This window comes from Nothobranchius furzeri, chromosome 9, assembly GCF_043380555.1.
Source record: "Nothobranchius furzeri strain GRZ-AD chromosome 9, NfurGRZ-RIMD1, whole genome shotgun sequence".
NCBI lineage: Eukaryota > Metazoa > Chordata > Actinopteri > Cyprinodontiformes > Nothobranchiidae > Nothobranchius > Nothobranchius furzeri.
In genome coordinates, this window is record NC_091749.1 from 54,309,305 (window position 1) to 54,337,136 (window position 27,832).

General features: G+C 42.9%; 2 protein-coding genes across 2 annotated transcripts; both read right to left on the reverse strand.

The window, feature by feature from the left end:
* Positions 1 to 2,293: 2,293 nt before the first annotated feature.
* si:dkey-148a17.6 (leukotriene B4 receptor 1) lies at positions 2,294 to 4,033 on the reverse strand. Its single transcript, XM_015953826.3, has one exon. The coding sequence runs from the start codon at positions 3,973 to 3,975 to the stop codon at positions 2,872 to 2,874; it is 1,104 nt and encodes a 367-aa protein (XP_015809312.1). The 5' UTR covers positions 3,976 to 4,033; the 3' UTR covers positions 2,294 to 2,871.
* A 10,780-nt stretch (positions 4,034 to 14,813) lies between these two features.
* On the reverse strand, positions 14,814 to 16,052 carry LOC107381917 (leukotriene B4 receptor 1-like). The gene has a single exon (XM_054732174.2). The coding sequence runs from the start codon at positions 16,032 to 16,034 to the stop codon at positions 15,000 to 15,002; it is 1,035 nt and encodes a 344-aa protein (XP_054588149.2). The 5' UTR covers positions 16,035 to 16,052; the 3' UTR covers positions 14,814 to 14,999.
* Between the last annotated feature and the right edge of the window lie 11,780 nt (positions 16,053 to 27,832).

A 27,832-nucleotide genomic window follows, 5' to 3' on the forward strand; every position in this document is an offset into this window, starting at 1 on the left:
CAAAGAAAAAAGCATTTTAAAGGAATATCTTACATATTTTAAACCTAAACATGATTCATTTTTCAGCAGTTACCGTATAACCAGAATGTGTATCGTGAGGATTTATTTGCAGTTTATGCAAATTAACCTGATTGTCTGACAATCAATGGAGATCTGTTAATTTATGACTTGGTGCATGTGTTTTGCATTATTCAAAACAGACTTTTAGTAAATCCAAAGCTAAAAAGTGGGGTAACCAATGAAATATGACAAAAATATGCCTTTAAAGTTTAAACCCCAAAATTGGTTGTTAGTCGCTTCACACTCTGTCACAAACCATCCCAGATCCACCCGAAGGTCCTTTTCTTGTACACATAAAAAAACTGGGGTTTACCCTCCTTTCCACAGGAAAATGTTGAAATCTTGTCCATGGACACTAAAATCAGGATCAGAGAAAAGGGACAGCCCTGTTTGTGTCCAAGCTTAGCTGAAAATGCAGAAGAATCTGTTGCTTTGGTTGGGCAGGGACTAGGAAGCCCTAGAAGTCCACAAAACGCATGATCTGGACAACCAAACTTCCTTTTCTTAACTAAAATTTACTGAATCAATGTAACATTTCTTTATGCATTTCCACAAATGAGCCTCGTTCCCAAAGTCACTTTGCTAAACAGGTTATTTTTATATAAATATTTTTCTCATCTGTGTTTTTATTTGCTAGTCTGGAAATGTCACTAAAACTTTAATAGTCAAACCGCATCAGTAACCTTCAGGTCCTCAAAGCTCTCTGTAGTTTCCCATATTGGCCCAGTTCCCAGAATAGCATGTTCAGTTTCTAATGGCACTCCCTTCTCTGCTTTTTTCTCCGTTCTTTTCCTTTCACTCCTTTAAATCCCCAGTCTCAAGTGTAAGTGCCTGTGTCACCTTTCCACTACGCAGAATCTGCTTCTGGCCGAACCAGTCTGGTTGGTTTAGGGACGCGTGTGAGTCCGAAGTCGCTGACACAGAAAAGTGACAAGAATCAGAACATTTCAGCTGATGATGTTTTCTTGTTGGAGACTGACCGTGATAAACCAACAGTAAATACAATTCTGAGAAGCGTGCGTGTGCATGCGTGCATGTGTGTGAGGTGATAAAAGACACACACATATGGGCACAGATACAAGTGTGTATGAGGTGTTTTACTTCATGTGGTATAGGTTGCAGGCATTGGCAGGTGTGTTTTACCTTGAGTCACAACTGGCTCAATTGAAATGTAATCTGATTACAATAAAATTAAAGCTTATTCAGGGGATGATTTAAAATATATGAAATGATCTATTTACAGAGACACAACAATCCCATTTAAGCCCAGGAAATAAAAATATTATTAAAAGCTTGGTGTATAGAGGCTGCTTCCTTGTATTCTGAGAAAACGTCTTCAGTTTCTTCGTCACACCCTTTTTGTTTACAGTGATTTTCCACAGTCAGTAAAAACCAGCCAAATATTTAATCCATTTACAGAGGTTATGAGAGTCTCCTCAGTTACTACATTCAGTTTTTATTTAATTCTAATATAAAGTATAATTATCCTTCTAGAAATGCTGATTTAGAAGACCACTTCTCTTAGAAATTTGAAATGACGTGTCTTGTGTTGCAAAATACCCCCAAAACTCAGCACTGATGAGTCAGAGTCATTGTGAAATAAAACATATGGTTGTTGGTTGCATCATAACATGAATCCTGGTGCACATTTGACTTATTTCATGTTTTTGAAATGAGTTATCTCAACATAAAACCAACAGCAGTAGTTTTAAGGACTTGATTTATTTGCTTTACCTGAATAAATTCCATCAATGCAAGGAAGCTCAATGGCTTTATTCTTTGATTCATTTTTAAACTATAAAATAATTTGATCAACTGGTGGTGCATAAATAATAGCCATCATAAAAATGCAATATAAAAACATCAGAAATAGTTTTTATGTAGTTGTGGCTGCCATCTACTGGCTGGCTAGAATATGCATTAATCACCCAATTTATACAAATAAAAGGTGAATTGTTATTTATTAACACTAGTGAAGAGTGTGTCCTCTCTGTATTAAGTTTATATTAAAGGATTCTAGGGTTGTGACAAACATTAGGGCACAATTCCTCTTTTTTCCACCTCAACAAAAGGAACATGCAGTTTTTCATTTGGCAATCTTTTCTATGAGAGGAAGTTGAAAGCATGACTATTTACTGTTTTTGGGATAAGAGGACAAAAAGTTTCTCATCTGTCACAAGTTTTAAGAAACTTGCTTTTTTATAAATTAAAAAAACAGCAAAAGAAGTAAATCAGACTCATGCGGTCAGCGTGGTGTAGTATTAATGTTTATCCTCATGATGGCAAGCTGATGGACATATTCTAGTGATGCAAGAGCACGGCAGTGACACAATTAAATGAAAATTAAAAACCTACCAAGAGCGAATCCTTTCATCTATTAAATCTTTCACAGTTTTACAGATTCTTCATAATTCATAAAACACAACTACACATCTTACTCATACAGCCTTATTTATTCTTTTAAAATGATAAACAACATTCAAACGTGTGTTATAAGGTCACTGAATACATACAATTTTATAAAAATAAATTAACATTAAAAAGAATTTTTTTAATTGAGAAATTTACATGCATAGAAGATATGTTCATCTACTTTGTACAAAATGAGGTTTATTCCAGAGATGTTTTCCTTTTATGTATATGCATTTACATCAAAACACACACACACACACACACACACACACACACACACACACACACACACACACACACACACACACACACACACACACACACACACACACACACACACACACACACACACACACACACACACACACATACACACACACACACACACACACACTGTCCTCATGCAACTTCCGTGTCAGCAGCTTGATTATCTTCACACATTTTCATTAACATATTAATTTGGTCGTTTGACTCAACTGCATACTGAGAGCTGTTGGTCTGATTGCTGTGCCTCTTGGACACGAAGGACATCTCCCTTGTACCCTCTCCTGGAGAGGTGCTGGAGATGTGACGGAAGAGCTTCTGGATGCCGGTGTCACGCAGAGAATTCCTGAAGGAACGAGCAGCAAACATGTAGAGAACAGGGTTGATGGTGCTGCTGATGAAGACCATGGCTCCTGCGATGAAAGCCATGGTGTTCCGAACGCTCTCCAGCTTCTCTGCTGCATCTGCGAAGGTGTTTGCGATAGCAATGGTGATGACCGACAGGATGTTTCCCACGTGGTAAGGTGTCCAACAGATGGCAAAGGCAACGACTACACTGGTGATCAAGATGGTGGACTTGTGTTTGGATCTGAAGTTCATCTTTGTGATGCGGCTGCACAGGCATCCGTTGCAGACCACTAGGATGGAGAAGGGTAAAATGTAGCCCATTACCGTCTCCAGCAACACACACACCAGCTCCTGGCTCGTAGAAGTGTAGCTGCGAAACAGACAGTGCATCTCCCCCAAATTCTCCCCAACAACCTGAGTTGGGACAATGGGAATGCTGAACAGGAATGCTAGTGTCCATAGAGCCAGCAGGACTATATTCAGTGCCTGTTTCCTTTTCCAGACAGCCGAGGCAAATGGGTAACGCACAACGATGAAACGTTCCACACTCATTAGGGTGATGAGGAAAACACTGCTGTACATGCAGGCGTTGATCATGAACACCATGGCTTTGCAGCACGCCTCCCCAAACACCCAAGAGTGCGCGAGGGAGTAGATCCACAGAGGCAATGTGATCAGAACCACCAGGTCTGCAGCAGCCAGGTGCAGGATCAGAACCACGGTGTGGGAGCGCTGCTCAACATGCTTCAGGATAGTCCAGATCACAAGCAGGTTCCCTGGAGCTCCGATCAGGAAGGACAGACCCAGGATCAGACACGCCACCAATGTTCCACCGCCAAACTCCTCTGGAGCCATTTCTGCTCCAAGAGACGCTTCATCCGAGTGGTTCATGCTGCAAGTAGATATGCTGACTGTGATGTCTGGATGGAAAGAAAGAAAGTCTTCACTTCCTCTTTAGGCTGAGTCTACACAGGAACAGGGTTTCCTAACAGGGCTTTCTGAGACACAGATGTGATTCATGCATGTGTCATTTATCCATTTTACATCAGGTCATGAATTTAGAGGGGAGGAGGGATAAAAAGTTCTAAAACAGATACAAATGAAAGCCTTTGACATCATCCCATAAAACAGTGGAATTACCTCTATGAGAGATGTCCAAGCTTTTGCTTCTGACCAAAAATAACCAGACAATATTTACATTTGTCTACATCTTAATGAGCCCCGAGACATCGGGGAAAATATTCTGTAGATTTGGGACACAAAAGTAGAACTTTTTGAAAGGTGTCCTGCTCTAGAAATGCTAGAAACCCTCCAATGTGTCTGAATTAAAGGAATTCCATGTGAAGAGTGGGACACAATTCCTCCAGTTATCTCTTTACACTTTTGATTGCAGCTGTTGCTGCCAAGGGTGTTATAAGTAATTATTACATTTTGAGGTAAATTATATTTTCACATTTAGCCAGGTTAGTTTGGATAAATTAAAAGTTAAAGTCCCTTTAGTTGTCACACACACTGATGTGTGTGCGAAATTTGTTCTCCGCATTTGACCCATCTCCTGGGGGAGCGGTGAGCTGCAGACACAGCGGCACTCGGGAACCGTTTGGTGGTTTAACCCCCCAATCCAGCCCTTTAATGCTGAGTGTCAAGCAGGAAGGCATTGGGTCCCATTTTTTCAAAGTCTTTGGTATGACCCGACCAGGAATCGAACCCTGATCTCCCAGTTTGACACTCTACCACTAGGCAACTGAGCTGGGAGTAAATCATGCAAATTCCACTTTTGGAGGTTTTTTTAACAAGGTATTTTATTATTATTATTATTATTATTATTATTATTATTTGCAATATTACCAACACACACCCTCACCGGATGAAACTCAGAAAAAAGAAATGAACATAAAACAGGTTTCAATGAGACACTAAATCAAAACACAAAACAATCTCACCAAAGAAACAAATGTAAGGACTACAGATAGTAGAAAAGGGCATTCCCAGGGTTTGGCTGATCCCAATACCAATTTATTTCTCTGACACATTTAAAAACAACATGGAAGCTGACCAAAGCGCCTCCCAAACAACAACATAAAAAACAGACACACAATATACAGATAATACAATCAGTAAAAGCAGGTTAAAAACAGCAATGAAAGCACACAATAAAAACGTAAAAAACGACCATAATCTAAAAACAAAATCATAGCAGTGCATCTTCAACCATGACTTGAAGGCACCAATGGATGATGACAGTTGAATAGTGATTAGCAATGCATTCCTTCATACGCGAAGGCTTGCCCCTCCCCTTGCCTTGTAGTTCATAGTGAGGGTGCAAAGGAGCAGGCGGTCAGCTGACTGTAGCGAGCACACTGGCACATAGGGCGTGAGTTGTCCAACAAATATGAAGGTGCCATGCTGTTCAATATACAAAAGGCAGGACCTTAAAATGTACTCTAAATTCCACAGGAGATGAAGATGTGCCACACTGGGGTCACGTGGCTACATCTGCCTGTGTTGATCTAAAACCTTGCAGCTGCATTCTGCACAATCCGCCACCGGCTCAGGGTCGAAGCAGGACTCCCGACTAGGAGTGAGTTTGCATAGTCAAGGCAAAAGGTGATAAAGATATTTAATGTCCACAAATGGTCAGTTTTCACCTACAGATGGCCTACAGGTCATCGGTCATCTACAGACCTAATTCAATCCTATGAGGTGGATTTTATATTCTAGCTGCACTCTTCTTCCGGCTCTTGGAGGGTGCAGATGCTTTTTTTCCTCCTCTCCTCCATATCTTATTGTCATGGGTGATTCTGCAGGTTGAGTGCTTTGCAGTCTTGTTTCTGGTTTTATTGTATTTTTGGTACTTCCTGTTTTATTTTGTGCATTCACTTCCTGTCTCATTATAGGCAGCTTCACGACACGAGGCTCCTCACTAATCTGCCTCATGTCTTGCACTTGGGTCCTGGCTTCTCCATTTAAGCGTCTTTGCAACTGTTTCCTTTGCCAGTTTGTCTTCTTCAGTTGAGTACTGTGAACCTGCTCTCAGTAACACTTTGTGAGAGTGTATTTAGTTAGTTTTGGACTTGTTCAGTTGTGCTGTACTGCCAGGAATCCCTTCTGCTAATTAAAACTGTGTGAGCTCTGCATTTGAGTCCTCTTTGTGCTCTGATAGTACAAACTGGCCAATAATGGACTCAGCAAGCTCTGACTCAGTTTTGGGGGCCCTGGGGGCTCAGGGGAAGAGGCTCCTCCAACAGGAACAACAGATGAGCCTACTGCACCAGGAGATGGGGCAACTCAATGCTTGACATGATCAGTTTGCTACCTCTGTCAGTGATCAACTCAGTTACCTGGTGGAGAAGGTGCAGCAGCTCCAGACCTCTTCAACCCAGCCTCCAGAGAAGAACCACATGCCGCAGCCCCAGACTAACGAGGTGGAGGTGACTCCTTGAACATTCTCTGCATCCCCTGGCCTATCTGTTCATCTTGCTCGTCCTGAGAGGTTTTCTGGGGACTCTGGTGATTGTCAAGCATTTTTGACACAGTGTAGCCTCCACTTTGAACTGCAGCCCTTCTCTTTCCCCACGGAGAGAGCCAAGATTGCTTTTCTCATCTCCCACCTTTCGGGCAGGGCCGAGGCTTGGGCCACCAGCGAGTGGGAGCGCGACGCGGACATTTGTAAGTCACTTGATCTTTTTACTAAGCGTTTCACTCAAATTTTTCAGCACACTAGGCCTGGGAGGGAGGCTGCCAGAGCTCTATGTCAGCTGCAGCAGAAGAGGAGACGTGTCGCTGATTATGCTATTGAATTTCGTACTTTGGCTGCTGCATGTGACTGGAATCAATCAGCACTTTTTGATGCCTTTTTGAGTGGTCTTTCCAGTGAACTCAAGGATCTGTTAGCCCCTCTGGATCTGCCGGAGGATTTGGACTCTCTCCTCGCTCTGGCGATCAAGATTGACAAGAGGCTCACAGACCGACAACGAGAGAGAGGTTTCGACTTCCCTTCTCCTCCGGACCGGTGGAGGCGGGGCGCTGCTAATGGTGGCTCCAGTTGGCGTGCGTCAGCCCCTGACTCTTCTCTCAACGTGTCCTCAGCTTCACCAGCTTCATCAGAGGAGCCCATGGTGATTGGCAGAGCCCACCTTCCACCTGAGGAACGTCAACGCCGCTTTCGGGAGGGTCTCTGCCTGTATTGTGGCCAGCCGGGTCACCAAGTCAGCAACTGTCCAGTAAACAAGAAGGGACCTCTAAGGAGGTTTTCGTTGGTGAGTTGCACTTCCTTTTCTAATGACATCCAACGTGCAAGCCCCACTGTCCAGCTCTCCACTCCTGAAAAGACTGTTGAGCTGGTGGTGCTCAGTGACTCTGGTGCAGATGTTAACTTGATGGATGCTCAATTTGCAAGACAATTGAACATAGAGTTTTTGCCTCTTGAAAGGCCCCTGCAGGCTGTCGCCTTGAATGGACATCCGTTGTGCTCTGTGTCTAGTCGAACCCCACCTGTTAAAGTGACTTTCGCTGATAACCATTCTGAAATGATTACGTTTTTCCTGTCTGATTTTCCTCGACACCCGGTCATTTTGGGTCATCCCTGGCTTGTTCGGCATAACCCTAACATAGATTGGTCCTCTGGTTCGATTTGATCTTGGAACTGCGATTGTTTACAGTCTACTCCTGGTAGTACCCCTCCTTCCCAGGTTGTAGGGGTTCTACCAGCCTGTGATTCTGATTTCCCTGATCTGTCTCGGGTTCCCTCTTGTTACCATGACCTTAAGGAGGTTTTTAGCAAGTCACGGGCTGCCTCTTTGCCCCCGCATCGTCCGTATGACTGTGCCATTGACTTGCTACCGGGAACCACGCCCCCTAAGGGTCGCCTGTACCCGTTGTCCTTACCTGAAAGGTAGGTCATGAGGGATTACATTGACACAGCGCTCCGTGCAGGCATAATCCGTGAATCTTCGTCCCCTGCTGGGGCAGGTTTTTTCTTTGTGACCAAGAAGGACAACACTTTACGTCCATGTATCAATTACCGGGGTCTAAATGACATCACCATCAAGAACAGGTACCCCCTCCCTCTGGTCTCTTTGGCTTTTGAACTCTTACAAGGTGCTACATTTTTTACTAAGTTGGATTTGAGGAATGCTTATCACCTTGTGAGAGTGAGGGAGGGGGATGAATGGAAGACTGCCTTTAATACGCCCAGTGGGCATTATGAGTACCTAGTGATGCCTTTTGGTCTCTCTAATGCTCCGGCGGTTTTTCAGGCTCTGATTAATGATGTACTTCGGGACATGCTCAATGATTTTGTTTTTGTGTACCTAGATGATATCCTGATTTTCTCCCCTGATATGCAGTCCCATATCCAGCATGTGCGGAGGGTTCTTCAACGCCTTCTCCAACACCAGCTCTATGTGAAGGCGGAGAAGTGTGCCTTCCACGAGTCTTCTGTTCATTTTCTTGGGCTTGTTGTGAGGCAGGGGGAGATCCAGATGGATCCGACAAAGGTGGAGGCGGTCAAGAACTGGCCGGTCCCTACCTCGAGGAGAGAGGTGCAGAGGTTTTTAGGTTTCGCAAACTTTTACCGGCGATTTATTAGGGGTTTCAGTAGCGTTGCCGCCCCTTTGCACGCTCTGACCTCCCCAAAAGTCAGGTTTCAGTGGTCCTCTCAGGCAGACAAGGCTTTTCTGAGTCTTAAGGACAGTTTCACTTCTGCTCCGATTCTGGTAATGCCTGATGCCCGGTTCCAGTTCATTGTTGAGGTGGATGCCTCCGAGGGGGGAGTGGGGGCTGTTCTCTCTCAGCGCTCCGAGGTGGATCACCGCGTTCATCCCTGTGCATTCCTGTCACGCAAGCTGTCTGCCGCTGAGAGGAACTACGACACTGGGGATCGTGAGCTATTGGCCATTAAAGTGGCCTTAGAGGAGTGGCACCACTGGCTCGAGGGGTCCAAGCTGCCATTCATCGTGTGGACCGACCACAAAAATTTAGAGTACCTGAGACGGGCCAAGAGGTTGAATCCTCGTCAAGCCAGGTGGGCCTTGTTTTTTACACGTTTTAACTTCACTGTGTCTTATCGACCTGGTTCGAAGAATGTGAAGCCTGATGCTCTGTCCCGCCTGCCTAACACAGTTTCCTCTGTTCCTGAGGTCCCAGCACCAGTCCTCCCCTTGTCTTGTGTGGTTGGAGCAGTGACCTGGTCTGTGGAGGAGCAGGTAAAGCAGGCAGCTGCTTCGGTTCAGGCCCCTGATGGTTGTCCTGCAAACCGGCTTTTTGTTCCCCCTACCCAGAGGTCTCAGGTTATTCACTGGGCCCATGCTTCCCGTTTTTCGTGCCATCCGGGGGTCAAGAGAACAATGTTTGTAATTCAGCAACGGTTCTGGTGGCCATCTATGAGACAAGATGTTGCTGAGTATGTGGCAGCCTGTCCAGTATGTGCTCGACACAAGACCTCCCACACACGTCCTTTGGGCCTACTTCTCCCTCTCCCCGTTCCCACTCGGCCCTGGTCACACATCTCTCTGGATTTTGTTTCCGGGCTACCTGTTTCTGAAGGTAATACCACTATTCTCACTGTAGTCGACAGGTTTTCTAAGATGGTGCACTTCATTCCCCTTTCTAAGTTACCCACGGCCAAGATGACCGCAGAGGTATTGTTGTCTCAGGTTTTTAGGATCCATGGTTTCCCGGTTGACATTGTTTCGGACCGTGGCCCTCAATTCATTTCCCGTTTTTGGAAGGCCTTTTGTTCCCTGTTGGGGTCTTCTGTCAGTCTCTCTTCAGGTTACCATCCCCAGAGTAACGGGCAGGCTGAGAGGCTAAATCAGGAGCTGGGAACCGGTCTACGCATCCTTGCCGCTGAGTGCCCCTCGACGTGGTGTAAGCACCTAGTGTGGGTGGAGTTTGCCCACAACACCTTGCCAACCGCTTCTACAGGTCTTTCCCCATTTCACTGTGTGTATGGTTATCAACCGCCTCTGTTTCCTGCTCTTGAAGGGGAGGTCAGCGTCCCGTCTGCCCATGCCCTTGTTCGGCGTTGTCGTAGGACCTGGGTTAGGGCGCGTCGCACCCTCCTGAGACAATCTACGTCCTACAAGTTGGCTGCTGATCGTCTCAGGGTCCCTGCTCCGGCTTACAGGGTGGGACAGAGGGTGTGGCTGTCTACTCGGGACCTTGCCCTCCGTACGGACTCTCGTAAGTTGTCCCTGAGATTTATTGGGCCATTTCCTGTGTCTAAGGTCGTTAACCCTGTGGCTGTTAGACTCAAGCTCCCCAGGTCCATGAAGTGCCACCCGACGTTTCATGTTAGCCGGGTTAAGCCGGCCAGGGAGAGTGCACTGGTTCCTGCCTCCCGGCCCCCTCCTCCCCCCCGGATGGTTGCGGGGGGCCCGGTCTATTCTGTGCGGCGGCTGTTGGCTGTGCGGCGTCGGGGTCGAGGTCGTCAGTTCCTCGTTGACTGGGAGGGTTACGGCCCTGAGGAGAGGTCTTGGGTTCCGGCGAGCGATGTTTTGGATCCCTCCCTGATTCGGGACTTTTATGACCGGCACCCGGATGTTCCCGGCCCGTCGGGCGCCGTGCGTGGGGCGGGGGGTGATGTCATGGGTGATTCTGCAGGTTGAGTGCTTTGCAGTCTTGTTTCTGGTTTTATTGTATTTTTGGTACTTCCTGTTTTATTTTGTGCATTCACTTCCTGTCTCATTATAGGCAGCTTCACGACATGAGGCTCCTCACTAATCTGCCTCATGTCTTGCACCTGGGTCCTGGCTTCTCCATTTAACCGTCTTTGCAACTGTTTCCTTTGCCAGTTTGTCTTCTTCAGTTGAGTACTGTGAACCTGCTCTCAGTAACACTTTGTGAGAGTGTATTTAGTTAGTTTTGGACTTGTTCAGTTGTGCTGTACTGCCAGGAATCCCTTCTGCTAATTAAAACTGTGTGAACTCTGCATTTGAGTCCTCTTTGTGCTCTGATACTTATCCTCCAGGCCTTTGTCTGTCTGTGTGTGCTGGGTGCACGGCTGCTTCTGCATTTTTCTGGAAACTGGAAACCGAAATTCACTTAAATGGATCTCGTCAGTTGGTGTGTCAACGCAATTGATACAATTTTTTCAACGATGAGAACGGGAAAAGGGGCTCCCGGATGCCCCGCCGGGACAGACCCAGTTGGACACATCGTGGACTCCTGGAAACAGTGGAACTTGATTTGTTTATCTCAGCTGTCTGTGGAGGGCTCTGAAGACGTGTGGATATTCGTGGTGTTGGTGTCAGGTTTCCTGCTCATTGGCCTTGGAGGCTACCTGGCTTACCGGAAAATTAACGAGCTGTCGAGGATTATTGGCCCGATCCCGGAGCTCAGAGATGGTTTGCACCGCGCTGTGAATTCACAGACTCACATAATTGTCGAGATGAATCATAAGCTTGGGACTTTGGCTGAGATTCATCCTTTGGCACAAAAGATGCATGCCGTCAAGGAGAGAGTGGATGAATCAGCACGGATTGGGATAGATTAAGGTCCATTATTGGGATTTTGAGAGGTTGAGGACCAACAAACTGTAAGACAGAGAGGAAATTATCTGTCTGGCCCCAAAACAATTTCTAATCGGAATCTGGTTGCTATGGCAACTCAACTCTGTATCCTTTCCCAGCCTGGGCGGGACTGCGGGAAGCCTGCTGAAATGTTCCAGGGTCACTGCAACCCTCCAACCCTCAATGCTCCTCCCCCATCCACACTGAGGTGACATGTTCTGCTTATCGTGGCTGCAGGAACTGAAGTAGGGATAGTCCCAACCCACCACCCCACCTAGCGGACACTTATGTTGTGTAAAGTCTGAAGTTTGTTGTTGGAGGGTAACTCTGAAGTGCCTTTTTTTCCCTCCACCTGAACCAATCCTCATGTAACCCCTCTTATCTCTATTAAGGTAGCGCGACTCAGAGTTGCGAATGACCACAGTCACCAATTCTTGTCATGTGTCTTGCCCATGTATGTCTGATCTCTGAATTGTGTGTACTGAAACTCTTAATTTCCCTCTGGGATTAATAAAGTATCTTTGATTGATTGATTTGATTGATTTGAAGCCACAAGATCATGAACTGCTTGTTGACATCCTGGAATCATAACATTGACATCCTGTTCTTTCCAAGGTCCCTCACAGAGCAACCCTTTCATCTAAACTCCTCGCTTCAAAGAAGAAAGAAGATTTTTAAAATTAAATATGAATTTCTGAAATTTACAAGCCAGATAATCATTAAATAAATGTTTGTTTATTGGTACGTATAATAATTATAAAATAATGAAATATTTCATTAATCTGTGCTCAATGATTATTTTAGCGTGTTTACTTGACAAGGTCATAACATTTGCACTCACACAAGTACAAAGTAAGATAAAGTTAAGCCCATGACACATAATTAACCTTTTACCCAGATCAGAGCCTCCGGATCAAAGAAGGTGTGTGACGCTGAGATTCTTGGTAACATCCAAACTTGTCAACTTTTGGTTGGCTACACAATCATAACATCATAACATTAAAACCAGATCCCGCTGGTGATTCTTCAGTTCTAGAGAAGCTTCAGGCCGGCCACCTGAAGCAAAAACCTCTTTAACCCACCAAAGCTTTTGACACGTCGTCAAAAACCTTTTTCGCACCTGCGAAGCTGATACAACAAAATAGCTCCTGCAGAACAAGCTGATTTGTTCAGCTCCTTAAGAGTTATTCCTGAGACGCAAACTAGTTCCAACTGTTGCTACCAGGAGGTGACTCTGGACTGACCTGTTTGTACCGCAAGTTAGTCTACGGACTTCGGTACCGGGGTCTCCGACACCCCCCCCCCCCCCCCCCCCGGGTCTCCGACCCCCCCAACATCTCGGATCCAAAAGGGCGTCTCCACTTAGGTACGTAGAACACATTGAGATTGCGTCTGAATGTGGGTTTTGATGATAATCTATTTATATCTTAACTCAAACCAAATTCTTTTACATCGGAAGTTCTGACCAACATCGCATTCACACATAGCTTCCAGACATCACCTTTAGTTCCATCCACTCACAGTAAATAATAGTTTAACCAATTTGTCAATTTTTTATTGTTTGAAAAAATAAATTCTTACTTTTATAAACCTGACTGTTTCCTGAATTAAAACGAAGTGTGTACAATCCCCTAATGAATAAAGAGTCATAGAATCTTCTGATTAAACACAATAAAGACCAGGCAAGGTGATACTCTATATTTAGATAGAGTATCACAGCTTATTGGTCACAAGTAGAGTTAATATATATACTGAGCTAAAGTACCCAGTTCACTAACCCTTCAGTATGTATCACAGACTCCAAAGGCGACCGTTTTAAAATCGTCGTCAGAAACGTTAAATGGCACAGTTGAAAGAATCATGACCTTACAACTTCATTGATCTGACGGACCAAAGTGAACCCTGCATCCAATTTAACCCCAAGGCTTTTAACCCTCTCAGGCTCAAAATAAGTTTGGATAAAAGGATGAACAACTAAGTCCTTCAGGGGTACTTCTGGGTTAAAAATGCTCATGAAATACATGTGCGGAGTAACCAGGTAGGTAGGTTTTAACTGTTGCAAATCTGCAACGCCTGTCTCCAGAGGGTTAACACACCTTTTGAGGTCCAGACTTGGAAGAGTCGGAACCGCTGAGGTGCAAGAGGTTTCTGGGGTCAAAAAGAATGGTCTCAGTCTTTGACTTGTTAAGTTTAAGGAAGTTAGCTGCCAACCACCCCTTCACATCAAAGAGACAGTCTGTGAGCAATAAATCTGGATAGTAAAACCATTTATTTCAGTGTTCATAAATATGACAAAGCTTTCATTTGAAAGGAGCAGAAAATTCACCTGCAAAGTGCAGTAAACCGGTCGCAAGCTCGTATTGAAGACTGTGATCTGAAACAACAATGGCACCGAAGTCACGTTCCTTCACCATATGCAAAATTCTAGCATCTGCAAAATAAATAGATAAATACATTTGGGAAAAGAGGAATAGAATGAGTACGGCCTTGAAGTAGGATTTCAAGAGTGCCACACATGAACCGCCCCACAAGAGCCTAAGAAGCTTAAAATTGACTCGGATTGAGTGAGGCTGCAGCTCTGGCTGGAACCGGCTGATGGTTCTGGCTCAAGGCTGCTGTCACCCCCAAATTAACAAATAAACTGTAAACACCAGTGTCTAATAGTATGCAGAGTTGTTATTTAGGCATTTTGTGCATCTTATGTAAAAAAAAAAAAAAATTTCTGGCCTAAAACTGTCAGTATTGCACCCTCTTCAGGTCAAAACATAAAACACCAATGCTGCAAAGCAAACGGAGTCGGTGGAAGAGATGAATGATAATAAGACTCCAAATCCTACCGCTTTCTGCCCCCCTCTCCTCCGGCTAATTTCTACTTCCTGAAACAGGAGCGCCAGAGCTTTTTTTCCACAGAAAAGGACTCACAAGACCATCATTTATACTAGAGACCACAGCTAATTTAATAAAGTAATGAGTGAATGAGAGCTTTAACTGTTATATATGGAAAATTACTTCGATTTAAGTTGGAAAAAATCTTAATAAATATACTTCAGAGGTGTCATATTTTGACACTTAGCATGAGAGGAGAAGTAGCCGATGAGTTTGATGTATAACATGTGCACGATTTGTAAAAAACTGTACAAAGAAAGAAGATAAACCACGTGTGGTGTACATGTAAAGATAGGTACTTCGATCACATTTGATAATATTTTATTTTACAACAATTCAGTTTAGAGCCAAATATACAAATGTGCATTTTATAGTTTAATTTAAACAACAAGTGCTTCTCAAATCGCAGCAGAAAAACAGAAGATTCAAAGCTGCTATAAAATTTGGAAGAAATACATTTTTTAAATTGACAAACTTTGATTATCAAGGTCAGAGGTCCTTTATCAGTCCTGAGGTTCAGAAAGAGACCACAGCTTCAGTCTGAGTGCTTGACAACATCTCCGTCTGTGCACTTGCTGCCCCCTGCTCCTTTTCCTGTTGCATTGCAAATTCCCACAGTCTGTTTGTGTGACTGGCCACTTCCTGAAACAGCCGAACAAAACCAGACTCCTTAAGACTTCTTTTGAAGTTCCTGGCAAAGTAGACGTAAAGGACAGGATTCACTGTGCTGCTGATGAACACGAGTGCTCCGGTGCTTAAGACAACACTCTCTGGCAAAAACTCACCATCCGTGTCTGAAAAGTGCACAAGTATCACATCAATGATGTTTACAACATGATAAGGTAGCCAGAGCAGTGTAAAAACAATCACCACGGTGTAAATAAGAACTTTTGATTTCTGTTTGGAGTTGAATTTCATTCTTCGAAGCTGCGCAGCAACAAGACAGTAACAAACGCTCAGAGTAAATAAAGGCAACACGAAGCCCAGAAAGGTCTGTGAGACAAGGAAAAAGATTGCCTGTTTCTCAGAGGTAAAACTGAGGGAGAAACACTGCTCCTCTTCATCATTTTCATCAAAAGGCTTAGTGATCAACACAGGTACTCCCAGAATCAGGGCAAGGAGCCACAAAAATAAAAGGCACGTGCTCATATTTCGTTTGGTTTTCCAGCGCATCATTACAAATGGATGACAGATGGCTATGTAGCGCTCCACACTCATCAGGGTAATCAGGAAGATGCTGCTGAACATGCACACATGGATAACGTACACCAACATCTTGCAGACGATCTCTCCAAACACCCAGCTGTTCACCAGGGCGTAGATCCACAGAGGCAGTGTGATGAGGATAGTCAGGTCTGCTGCAGCCAGGTGCAGGATGAGAACCACGGTGTTCAAACGCTGCTTGATGTGTCTTAGGATGGTCCAGATCACCAGCAGGTTTACCGGCATTCCGACTAGGAAGCAAAGACCCAGGATCACACACGCTGCCGTTGTCCCACCATCTAAAGCCTCCAGGGACTCAATGGGAGATGGGTTAGATGAAGTGCTCATGATGTCAGAACGTGTTTCTTCTCTGTTGCCTGCAGAAAAAATGAAACTGCTTTTAAAGCAAGGCTCCACTTCCCTATCTTACACCAGGAAGCAGATTTGTGCTTACATTACATTTGTGGGAATTTATGCCATAATTCAGTCCCATCTCTCCAGCGAACTAGCAACAATCATCTTTAGCTGATTCTGTTGTATTACAAAGAGTGTAACAGTGCATAGATCTACATCCATTTTTAGTCTTGTTGACATGCCGTTTACCACCTGTTCCCTCAATTCACCAAACAAATGAAGAAGTTAGTGAAAAAATAAGCTAGTGACGCCATGATGAGCAGTGAGAAAACAATCAAAATAATGGTGACAGCAGGCCTCAGCCTGCCCCCCTCGAATGTAGAACCTCCACTGGTGATCGATACTTTATATTTTATTAAAGGAACACTGAAAAACCAACATTATTTCTGATTGTGATCAGTCACTCTGAGTTCTTCATACAGGCTGAACATGAACATAGTCTCCTACATCTATCTCCTGCCTGACAGACATAAGTCACACTGTCATTTAACATTCATGGACTCACCCATCTTGACTCACAAAGGGGAAGCTGTTATTGGTTTGGTGTCCAGGAAACAGCAGAGAACATCATGGCTAGTAGAAGCTAAACGTTAGAAATTCCACAACACAGCAGAACTCCTCCAGGCTTGTGTTACTTGTGGAGATAAAACATCAATGGTGCAGAACAATTTGGGTCGATGGAATTGTATTGCTGTTATCCAGTCAGAGGCAAGATGCCCAAATATCAGGAAATAAGAGACCAAATCATGCTGTCTGAAACTATTTTCTCCCCCTGTTGACTTGTTCTTCCCGATTCAGGCCCATCTGAGATGCCTCCCCAATAAGAATGTGAATGGTGTTTTATTATTGGACTTCTGTACTCGTCATGGATTGTTCAGGCGTGTGCTCTTGGCACCAGGGTACCTTATTGCAGCTTGATGATTTACATTGTTGTCATCTCAGCTGATCTGTGGCCACATGTTTTGGAAATGTGGGTGAAGACAGGGAGCTGTGAACTGACCACTACCCAGTGGCGATTTGTAACATCATGTGACTCATATTTACAAACTAGACAAAGTGCCTCCAGCTTGAAGGTCCTAGAGGCATCTAGTGCAACATGTGGGTTCAGCTGAACCTTCGTGTTCAACGCTCAGGTTGTTTCTTCTCTAGGTGTTGTGCTCAGCAACAAAGGGGAAGTGGTGGGGTTACAGACAACATTTGCTTCTTTCTGGAGAAACTTTGCAAAGTAGGCAGATTAAGGATACTGTTGACATTTATCTAGTTCTTCAGCAACAGTTGTTCCTAATCTGGGGTTCGTTACCTCCCAAGGGGGTACCCACAAGTTTTTCTGCTGAGGTTGTGAGATTACCAAGATTATATTTTTAAAAGTTAAATAGAAGCAAAAGAAGGAAGTGGATTTATAAAGGTAAAATATTAACTTAGTGGAAACACTTCCTCTAAATTCTTCCAAACATTGTTTTGTCTCGACAGAATCAGGAATTTATACTCTCTGCTGGCAACATACAGAACATCACTGGTTTCCAACAGCATTTAGAAAAGGAGGGAATATACTGAGTTGCTGCCCTCCAGTGTCTGAAAGCTGGTACTACACATTTGTTATTTTTAGCCATTTAGAAGATCATCTTTTTAGCCCTTTAACCATAAATGATTGTCTAACAGATCACACGTTTCTGCAGTCAAAGCAATACTGGCATCCATTTTTTTTAAATAGAAAGTAAAACTACCATCAATCAAATAAGTACAGACAGGTACTTTAGTAAAGCCAGAAAACTTTTAACTCCAGAGTTTTGGCTAGCAGCTATGAGCCTAACTGAACTACGCATGGACAAGACATCAAAAACTAAACACAAAATACTTCAATAAACGGGACACACTTCTTTCCTGCAAACACAATTTCACAGGTGTTGCTAATACCTATGATCCTTCAAGGGATGTGCTCAAGGAGGAGTTCAACATTATGAATACAATATAGTGTTTTATTTTACAAATACCATTATATACACAAACTTACGTCTTAAGAAACATTATTTTAATAACGAAACTGCTAAATTCTTTCCAACAGTATAGATGTGTAGTGTATTTTGTCCGAGTGGGTTTGCCGTACTTTGATGTCATCGGCAGTCGAAGGACCCCGAGCCGATCTTGTACCGACACCGAAAAACAAAGAGAAGAAATCAATATGAAAAAAAAAAAAAACTGATCAAATACAAAAACTCTGAACCAATGGCTTAGCAGAGATCTTTATATTTTTGGGCGAAATTTATTGTCCAAGTCTGAGGGTATTTCCCAATTGATGTATCCATGTCAATCCCTTTATATCGCTCCAAAAACAGTGAAAAATATTAACGCTGTTATATACAAATTTATATGGAGAAATAAAACCCATCATATAAAAAGATCCCAGTTAGTCAAAGAACATAAAAATGGAGGTATGAAATCTGTGGATTTTGAAGCAATGCTGGGAACATTTAAAACAAAGAGGCTGAAAGAATTTCTAATAAAGACAGATACAATTTGGTTTCATATTCCAAAAAAATGTCTTCAAGAAGTTTGGGGGGCTAAACTTTCTTTTGAAATGTGACTTTGAAATCACTAAATTGCCTTTTAAATTATCTTAATTTCACAAACAAGCATTGCACTATTGGAAGATGGAATTTACCAAGCCCCCACAATGCGTCTCTAAAAATGGTCCCAACCCGGAAGTAAGAGAAATTGCAGTTCCACCCTCATCCGCTGGGGGCTGGTACCAGAAGCGAGCAAATCCTCATTGACTCCCATGTTAAAAATGCCAATTTCACAGCAGAAATAAACATATTTACAGCCTGGTTCCAAAACATGTTTTTTGTCTAAATTATCTAGTTTATACTCATGACAACTCTGAGGGGGGTGAATTTTTTTCTCACTCTTCTGTTTAAGTGTATTGAAAGCCTAAAATTCTGTATAATTAATGAGCATCAGACCCACGTGACCGCAGCCTCAGACCCACGTGACCACAGAGCTAGCTCTGTGGAAAGGCCTCAGTACAGCCTACAGTAGGTCTCTCCTGTAAACTGTTTCGGGATTTTGAGTCTCTGTGCTTGTGAATTCTGTTTTGGATATTGTTGGTGCAATTGTTGGACAAAATGTCTTGCAGTGGTATTAATTGTACTAATAGAGCGTCCAAGGAGTCTCCACTTCATTTTTTTCGGTAAGTTAAAATCTATATTCGTATTTTATGTCACTGCCGCCTTTAAACTAGCTGTTTACCGAAGTAGCTAGCTAACTATCAGTTTAACATGTAGCATGTACAGTTTAACCATGAAATTTAAATGTAAAATACGGTAAAATAATTAATAGGGCATATTTCGATGGGTAAAAGGGTAAAACCCAGTGCATTTAAGATAAAAATGGGTTGAAATATGACGGAGCGCGCCGCTTGGAGGGACACTTCTGTGCTCCATTCTTTCATCCGGTAATCCCCAGCGGTCAGGCCGAGTAACCCCTGGCTGCATCCCGGAGATCGGGGCGGAGCTAAATGTGGGCGGGGTTAAACGTTTAGAGGTGGGTGGAGACAACTATTTGACTCCTGCCCCTCTCTCAATGGAACCAGGAAACCGCAATGCCATGTGTGTGTACTATGCTGTTGCCGGGACAGAGGGAAGTAGCTGCCAAAATGGAGGTAAGCTAGGATTTTTCTTTCTCTGTTTTAACAATATCGAGGACCAATGTTGGGCGAACGTTATTTTTAACCATTTTTTTAAAAATATAACCATCTTCTACCAAGTGCCCACCCAGTGTTTTGTCAAAATATATTGGTATAGATAAATAAATGAAAACTAGTTCAATATTTTAATTGGATTTATTTACCTTTTGCTGATAGTGCCGTGAAATAGGTATTAATTTTCTATATGGCTTTAGAAAGAGCTTAAACAGACTTAAATTTAAGTTGAAGAAACCTGTAGGAACACTTTTATAGCTTTGGGGAGATATGTTGTGTGGTCATGATTACTTTTTGGTGGAAAATATTTTTTACAGGGGGAAATATGTTAGTTTTTAAGCTTTTTATGTTCGTATCTGAGTTCTACACCTGATGGGCTTTATTATTATGGTTAGAGTGCTAATCTGATATGTGTAATTACAGGTGCTGGCCAGTAAATTAGAATATCATCAAAAGGTTGAAAATATTTCAGTAATTCCATTCAAAACGTGAAACTTGTACATTATATTCATGCAATGCACACAGACCAATGTATTTCCAATGTTCATTACATTTAAATTTGATATTCATAAGTGACAACTAATGAAAACTCCAAATTTGGTATCTCAAAAAATTAGAATATTCTGAAAAGGCTGAATATAGAAGACACCTGCTGCCACTCTAATCAGCTGATTTACTCAAAACACCTGCAAAGGCCTTTAAAAGGTCCCTCAGTCTTGTTTTGAAGGCACCACAATCATGGGGAAGACTTCTGACTTAACAGCTGTCCAAAAGACAATCATTGACACCTTGCACAAGGAGGGCAAGACACAAAAGGTGATTGCTAAAGAAGCTGGCTGTTCGCAGAGCTCTGTGTCCAAGCACATTAACAGACAGGCGAAGGGACGGAAAAAATGTGGTAGAAAAAAGTGTACAAGCTCTAGGGATAACCGCACCCTGCAGAGAATTGTGACGACAAACCCATTCAAAAATGTGGGGGAGATCCACAAAGAGTGGACTGCAGCTGGAGTCAGCGCTTCAAGAACCACCACGAGGAGACTCATGAAAGACATGGGATTCAGGTGTCGCATTCCGTGTGTCAAGCCACTCTTGAACATGAAACAGCGCAAGAAGCGTCTCGCCTGGGCCAAGGACAAAAAGGACTGGACTGATGCTGAGTGGTCCAAAGTTATGTTTTCTGATGAAAGCAAGTTCTGCATTTCCTTTGGAAATCAAGGACCCAGAGTCTGGAGGAAGAGCGGAGAAGCACAGAATCCACGTTGCATGAGGTCCAGTGTAAAGTTTCCACCGTCAGTGATGGTGTGGGGTGCCATGTCATCTGCCGGTGTTGGCCCACTCTGTTTCCTGAGGTCCAGGGTCAATGCAGCCGTCTACCAGGAAGTTTTAGAGCACTTCATGCTTCCTGCTGCTGACCAACTTTATGGGGATGCAGACTTCACCTTTCAACAGGACTTGGCACCTGCACACAGTGCCAAAACCACCAGCACCTGGTTCAAGGACCATGGTATCCCTGTCCTTGATTGGCCAGCAAACTCGCCTGACCTTAACCCCATAGAAAATCTATGGGGTATTGTGAAGCGGAGGATGCAATACGCTAGACCCAACAATGCAGAGGAGCTGAAGACGACTATCAGAGCAACCTGGGCTCTCATAACACCTGAGCAGTGCCACAGACTGATCGAGTCCATGCCACGCCGCATTACTGCAGTTATTGAGGCAAAAGGAGCCCCGACTAAGTATTGAGTGCTATACATGCACATTCTTTTCATGTTCATTCTTTTCAGTTGGCCAACATTAGAGAAACAAACATTTTTTCATTGGCCTTTAGAATATTCTAATTTTCTGAGATACCAGATTTGATGTTTTCATTGGTTGTCACCTATAAATATCAAAATTAAACGTAATAAACATCGGAAATACATTGGTCTGTGTGCATTGCATGAATATAATGTACAAGTTTCACGTTTTGAATGGAATTACTGAAATATTTTCAACCTTTTGATGATATTCTAATTTACTGGCCAGCACCTGTATATAAACCTTAACTTAAAGCTCAAGTTTTAGAACAATATTAATATCTGGCACGATCTACTGTTGAGGGAGAAATACTATACATTACATAGGGAAAATGTTAGTTTTGTTTTTTAATCGTCATTACATGCTAAATATAGAATAAGGAAAGAATGGTGTAAAGCCATTTTTCCTAACTAGCAACAAATTAGTAAATGATGTGACTTAAGCAGACTTAAAAAGGTGCCATTCATAACATAATAATTAGAGGAGTGTTTTTCAACCCTGGTCCTCAAGGCACACTGCCCTGCATGTTTTTGGAGTTTCTGTGATATAGCAGACCGTATTGAGATGATTGCAGTGAAGCAAAAGCTTGTTCATCAGCCATCAATTCAAATCAGCTGTGCTGAAACAGGGAAAACCTGAAAAATGCAAGATAGTGTGCCTTGAGGACCAGGGATGAAAAACACTGGATTAGAGATTCTGAAAGCTTACATCTGAGTAATGTGTAGAACATTGATGTTGGTCTTGTTGCGATAGTACATTTAAGTATTCATGACATGAAATGTTGTTGGTAAAATGAAAAATGTATTTCATATGTTATGTAATACATTGTTTATTGTGAATTTCTATTGATGGGGCTTTTATTTCTATTGTTTTCCCCTTTGATATATAGAGACACATCAGCATTCTCGTTGATGGTGATACAAGTCTACTCATTACAAAATGCACTGATGGTGAATGTTTCCAGTGTCCATTTTGTCAACACAAGGGTGTCAAAGCAATGGCTGAATACCACATCAAAGGCCATTCTTCAGTTAAACACAAAGGTGCCTATCTTACAAATTACACAAATTAATTAATGAATTTACTGTTTTTTTTACAAGTGTGAATCTTGTTTCCTTCATTCTGCTCTTACAGGATTTACAATGATCAAGTGTGGGTTGAATTGTCGGAAGGCAACACATTTTCATTGCTGCTATTGCACAGCATTAATTATAAATAGAATGCAGCTGCTTCGACATTTACAAATTCACCAAGAGGAGGAGCCCCATCCAGAGACCCCAGGTGAACATCCAGAGCCCCCAGCCAGGCATCCAGAGACGCCAGGTGAACATCCAGAGCCCCCAGCCAGGCATCCAGCGCCCCCAGCTGAACACCCAGCGCCCCCAGGTGAACATCCAGAGACGCCAGCCGGGCATCCAGCACCCCCAGCTGAACATCCAGCACCCCCAGCTGAACATCCAGCACCCCCAGCCGGGCATCCAGCACCCCCAGCCGGGCATCCAGCACCCCCAGCCGGGCATCCAGCGCCCCCAGCTGAACACCCAGTGCCCCCAGGTGAACATCCAGAGACGCCAGCCGGGCATCCAGCACCCCCAGCTGAACATCCAGCGCCCCCAGCTGAACATCCAGAGACGCCAGCCGGGCATCCAGCACCCCCAGCTGAACATCCAGCGCCCCCAGCTCGGCATCAAGCACAAAACCAATTAACATGTCCTCATTGCAAGATGAAATTAAACAAAAAAAACTTTAAAAGACACTGCACGAGAAAGCATTCCCACCAATTTGAGACTGTGTCAAAGGACAGATTTTTGGCCTGTCAGTGCGTTGATAGTAAACATGGGGTCTTTGCAGTTGAGAAATCTTTTTGTGGTCCAGCAACACCCATACATGTTATTAAAAATACTTGGGGGCCAATACAGAAGATCATGTGTGAGGTTGACCAATGTCGTCTGAACGCTGACTTTGCTCGAAGGAGCGGGATGTTGCCATTTGAGTGCCACCACATACAATCTCTATTGTACTGCCCACGCATAGACTGTCAAACCATGACACTAACTGCTGAGGCCTTGGAAACAATGGTAAAAAATAAATGGTTTGGCGAGGAGCGTAAAACCAACCTCTTGCGTTTGCAAGAAAATGCTGATGCAGAGGGTGTGCCTCTGTCAGTGCAGCTGACTGTGGGTGGCCCACAATCCAAATTTCATATATCTGTTTATGAAAAAAAAATTACTTACTATAGCAGGTTGGGAAGAGTGACTGTGTCATATGACGCAAAACAAAACAACTGGCATTGTCCTTGCGCTAAACCGAGACAGTCATGCATGCACAAAGCTGTCGCTAAGTGGCATCTGTTCATCACTAAGAGGGAACTATTTAGGAAGGTGAAGAGCACAGAGGCAGAGGTACCCAATCCAACACAGACCACTGCAGATCAAAATGCAAGCGAGGCCGAAGAGGACGGGTATCCACCAGATGACAAACATATTGCAAGGATGCTTGATTACCTCCTCACCAACAAAAAGCTCCCAGCAGATTTGCCTCAGGCTCTCATAGAGCAGTCGAGAGATGGAAAAACAAAGGACACCTTTCCGAAGCACCTTGTCCCTAAAGAAACAAAGTGTACAGAATGTGAAAACATACTTTCCGAACAACTGATAACATCAAAAGGCAAGATCCTTACAAGCACAGGTGTTGTTGAAGGTTGGTACCATCATAATCCTTTCTATGATGCTATTTTCTTATTAGTAAGTGGGTAAATTCATTTATATGTACATTAAAGTACATTAAGGTGAATAGTTCTACTGATCTCAAATGACATGCAAGCACTTACCGTGATCTTTGTTTTGACTGTTTTTAGGAATATCAACATACAGGAAATCATGCCTAAACTGTGGCATGGTTTACAGATACCAGGAATGGGAGGATGGTATCCACAATTTCGATGATCACATCTTCCTGTCTCTGCACTTTTGCCTGATGGTCAGGAATGCACTTCAGGTGAGCAAATGTAATATAATAATGTGCTCGCTGAAAGGTTAATTGATTTTCTAGATTTTGTGATAAATTTTAGTTTCTTTACCTACTTTTTTTTAGAGACCCAATCTCTGAACTTTTGAAAGTAGTAAATAATATCAATATGTATTTCTTAATGTTTATTCTTCCATTTGTCTAATGTATTCAATATAGATCATTACTGTTTAAGCAAATGATGATTGGAACAAAAAATAGAACCTTCGTTTCTAAATTCTATAACATTGGAATATTCCTGTTTCTCCAAATTTTTTAGACCCATACAGCTATCAGCAAAGTGATAGAAATAATCGAAACCACAGAAAAGGTGTCCTTTCCAAACAAGGAGAGAGTTCTTCAGGCTTACCTTCATTTTGAAGCCCTGACCAACCATGAATACACCTACAGTTGTGTGTCATGTGGATACAGCCCAGCCGTTGTTGTGATGGATCTTCACAAGAAAGGTGTTTTTAGTATGCCAGGTGAGTTTTATAGGCTGTTATTTTACATATTTTAACTTAATTTTTTTGTAGAGCAGCTGGTCTCTCTCAGAATTGTAGAATGTGAAACGTCATGCCAACCATACAATGAGTAGCACTTCATTATCTGTGTTGTGAGGGTTTTTAGTAACTGAGCTCTGAATAACAAACGTGTTTTAACAGTGAGTGAAATCCCAAATCCACCTGATGATTATAATGGTCATGTGGACATTAACAACTTCTGGGATGCTGTGGCCACAGAAATTATCAGTCGTGGATTAATTAAATGTAAGTCTTGTCAAAAGACAGAACCATAAACATAACAGTTGGATTTATAATATATTATGTGGCATATTATGTGATAATACTAGCTTATACTTATCACACATGTTAAAAAAGGTGGTCAGAAGAACCCTTTTGTTGTGCCCCCGAGTTACCATCACTGGGCCCCCTGGATTGGCCCACACACCCGGAGCTCAAATTCAGTGTTGAACACAGAATTTGAAAAAATGCAAGGCCCCAAAATGGAAAGTGATGAGAAGAATGATGATGATGGCGATAATGAAATTACTGTGGAGCGCCTCACAGATGAACTTGTGAACTTGAAGGTGAAGTAATTGATAAGATATTATAAACTGACCTATTTATGCTTACAAAATTAAGTTCATGCTTTATTTTTAATATCAAGTTCACTACATTTTCAAATCAGGTACATCAGGTCAGAGCACTGTGCAAACAGTGTGGTGTGGACGACAAAGGGTCCAAAGTGGATCTTGTCATCAGGTTGTCTGAGAGGATGTCTAACAGAGTCACCTACAACAAGGTGTTTGAGAAGGTGTGGGGTGCCTCTGGTAAGTGAAATTGCATGGAATGTTGAAGATACCACTTTGTTATATGTTGTTAGCTATGTGTGTGTAGGTTGAGCTATACATACTGCTAATGTTAGTTTTTTTTCCTGTTATTTCACAGGTGGTTGGGCAGTTATCACCTGTCCATGTGGGGTTGTGTATTCTGTGAAATTCAACCTTAGAGCAGAGAGTCCACGTGACTTTGTGGATCTCTTGCTTTCCTGGAAACACTTTCCCAATGTGTCAGTGTACGATTATGCCAGGGGACTGGCATTGCATGCCAACCGCAGGCAGCCAGGAATCTTTGACCCTTTTCAAGGAAGGTTATTGGCTCCCACCCCAGAGAATATTGAGCAGGCATCAGAGGGCAAAGTTCATGTCAACATGCCTTGGCTAAGATTTCCTAAGATGCCAGCTGACAAAGAAGGTCACCCTCTCACTGGATCCTCACAGCATTTTGCTCTGAATGATGTGTTCCATCAGGGTAACAGCAAAGACCAGAGGGAGGTTCTGAGAAAGCTGGAACTTGTACCTGAGCTTACTGGTCTCATTAACAGCCAGTGTGTGGAGCAGCTGTTCTCAGGGATGAGAAAGAATAATTACTTCTTGAATCTGACTACCCCATCAACACACATTTTTCTACAAAGAAACATACTTCATCATTACAACATGGCAAAAAACCAAAAACAGAAAAAACAATACAGCAAGATTGTTCCTCCAGATGTTGCCATGCAGTGTGACAGCCATGGAAGGGTAGTCTTAGGTATATTTATGCACGCTTATGCACGCTTATTGTCTTCATCGAAGTTGTACAATAATATTTGTAACTTTACTTTCTAAAGCCAATTCCCCATCAGCTGGAATGAGAACAGGGTCATCTGGCAAAGAACACACAAAGGGACAGGAGTGTGAGTAATTTCTCTCATCATTCAAAGGAGAAATGTGACAGTTCACAAATGTTTGTTTCTGTTATTGCTTTTTTTCACCAGCAAATGATGACATTGAGCAGAAACCTGATGGAGACTTCTCCAGTCTTCATGGTTTGTTAGCAAACAGAACATGCTGGGGACAGAAATTCAAAACCAGTCAGGAACAACTGGTAAACTATTTTCCTGTACCTCTGTGGTTGTCTGACGGTCAATTATGTAATCACATTCATGTTTACAGATTTAGTTTCTTCCACTAGCTGTCACAGGTCTTGGATGAGAACAACAGTCCCACTCAGCATCTTGCAATGGTGAATACAACCGTCCTGACCCGCTTCGACTTTTGGAGTCTGGGTTTGGAGCGGGACATTGACGGAATGGTAGGCATAAGGGACATGGTGTGTTGATATTATCTAATACTTTCGATAATTTGTGTTTGTGTTTTACTAGATTCTGAACTGTTGTCTAAAAGTGATCGAGAAGGTAGTATGGCTCTTATGAATTAAATTCCAATGGATTGCACAGTATAGTTCAACAATCAATATATTTTGAGAGTAACAGATTAATACATTCTATGTCACAGAGGGTAGAGAAATTGTTTGCTGGAGACAGCTTTGTGATTTCCACTTGGTTCCCACCTTTATCGATGAACCACATGGATCACCTGCCGGTAATTGGATTTAATTTTTTGCTTTTGTGAGTGAAGTTTGAAAATTTCATATTCACCTATTGATGTGTTTGTACAGGACAACGCAGCCAGTCTAGAGTGGATTCTTCTCCCAGTCTTTGTACCTGGACATTGGACACTCTGTGTAAATACATTTATACTTCTTCCTTAAACAGTATAAGCAGATTTATTTCGTATATAATTTAAATGTTTTTCTATAACTGAATGGATTACAGCTTTGTTGGGATTTCAATAACATTCACAACCAAATGTATGTGGTTACGTTTGAATTTGAACATTTAACAGATC

Coding starts and splice junctions, on each gene's coding strand:
- si:dkey-148a17.6 (XM_015953826.3), bottom strand. CDS start 3,975: ATGAACCACTCGGATGAAGCGTCTCTTGGAGCAGAAATGGCTCCAGAG.
- LOC107381917 (XM_054732174.2), bottom strand. CDS start 16,034: ATGAGCACTTCATCTAACCCATCTCCCATTGAGTCCCTGGAGGCTTTA.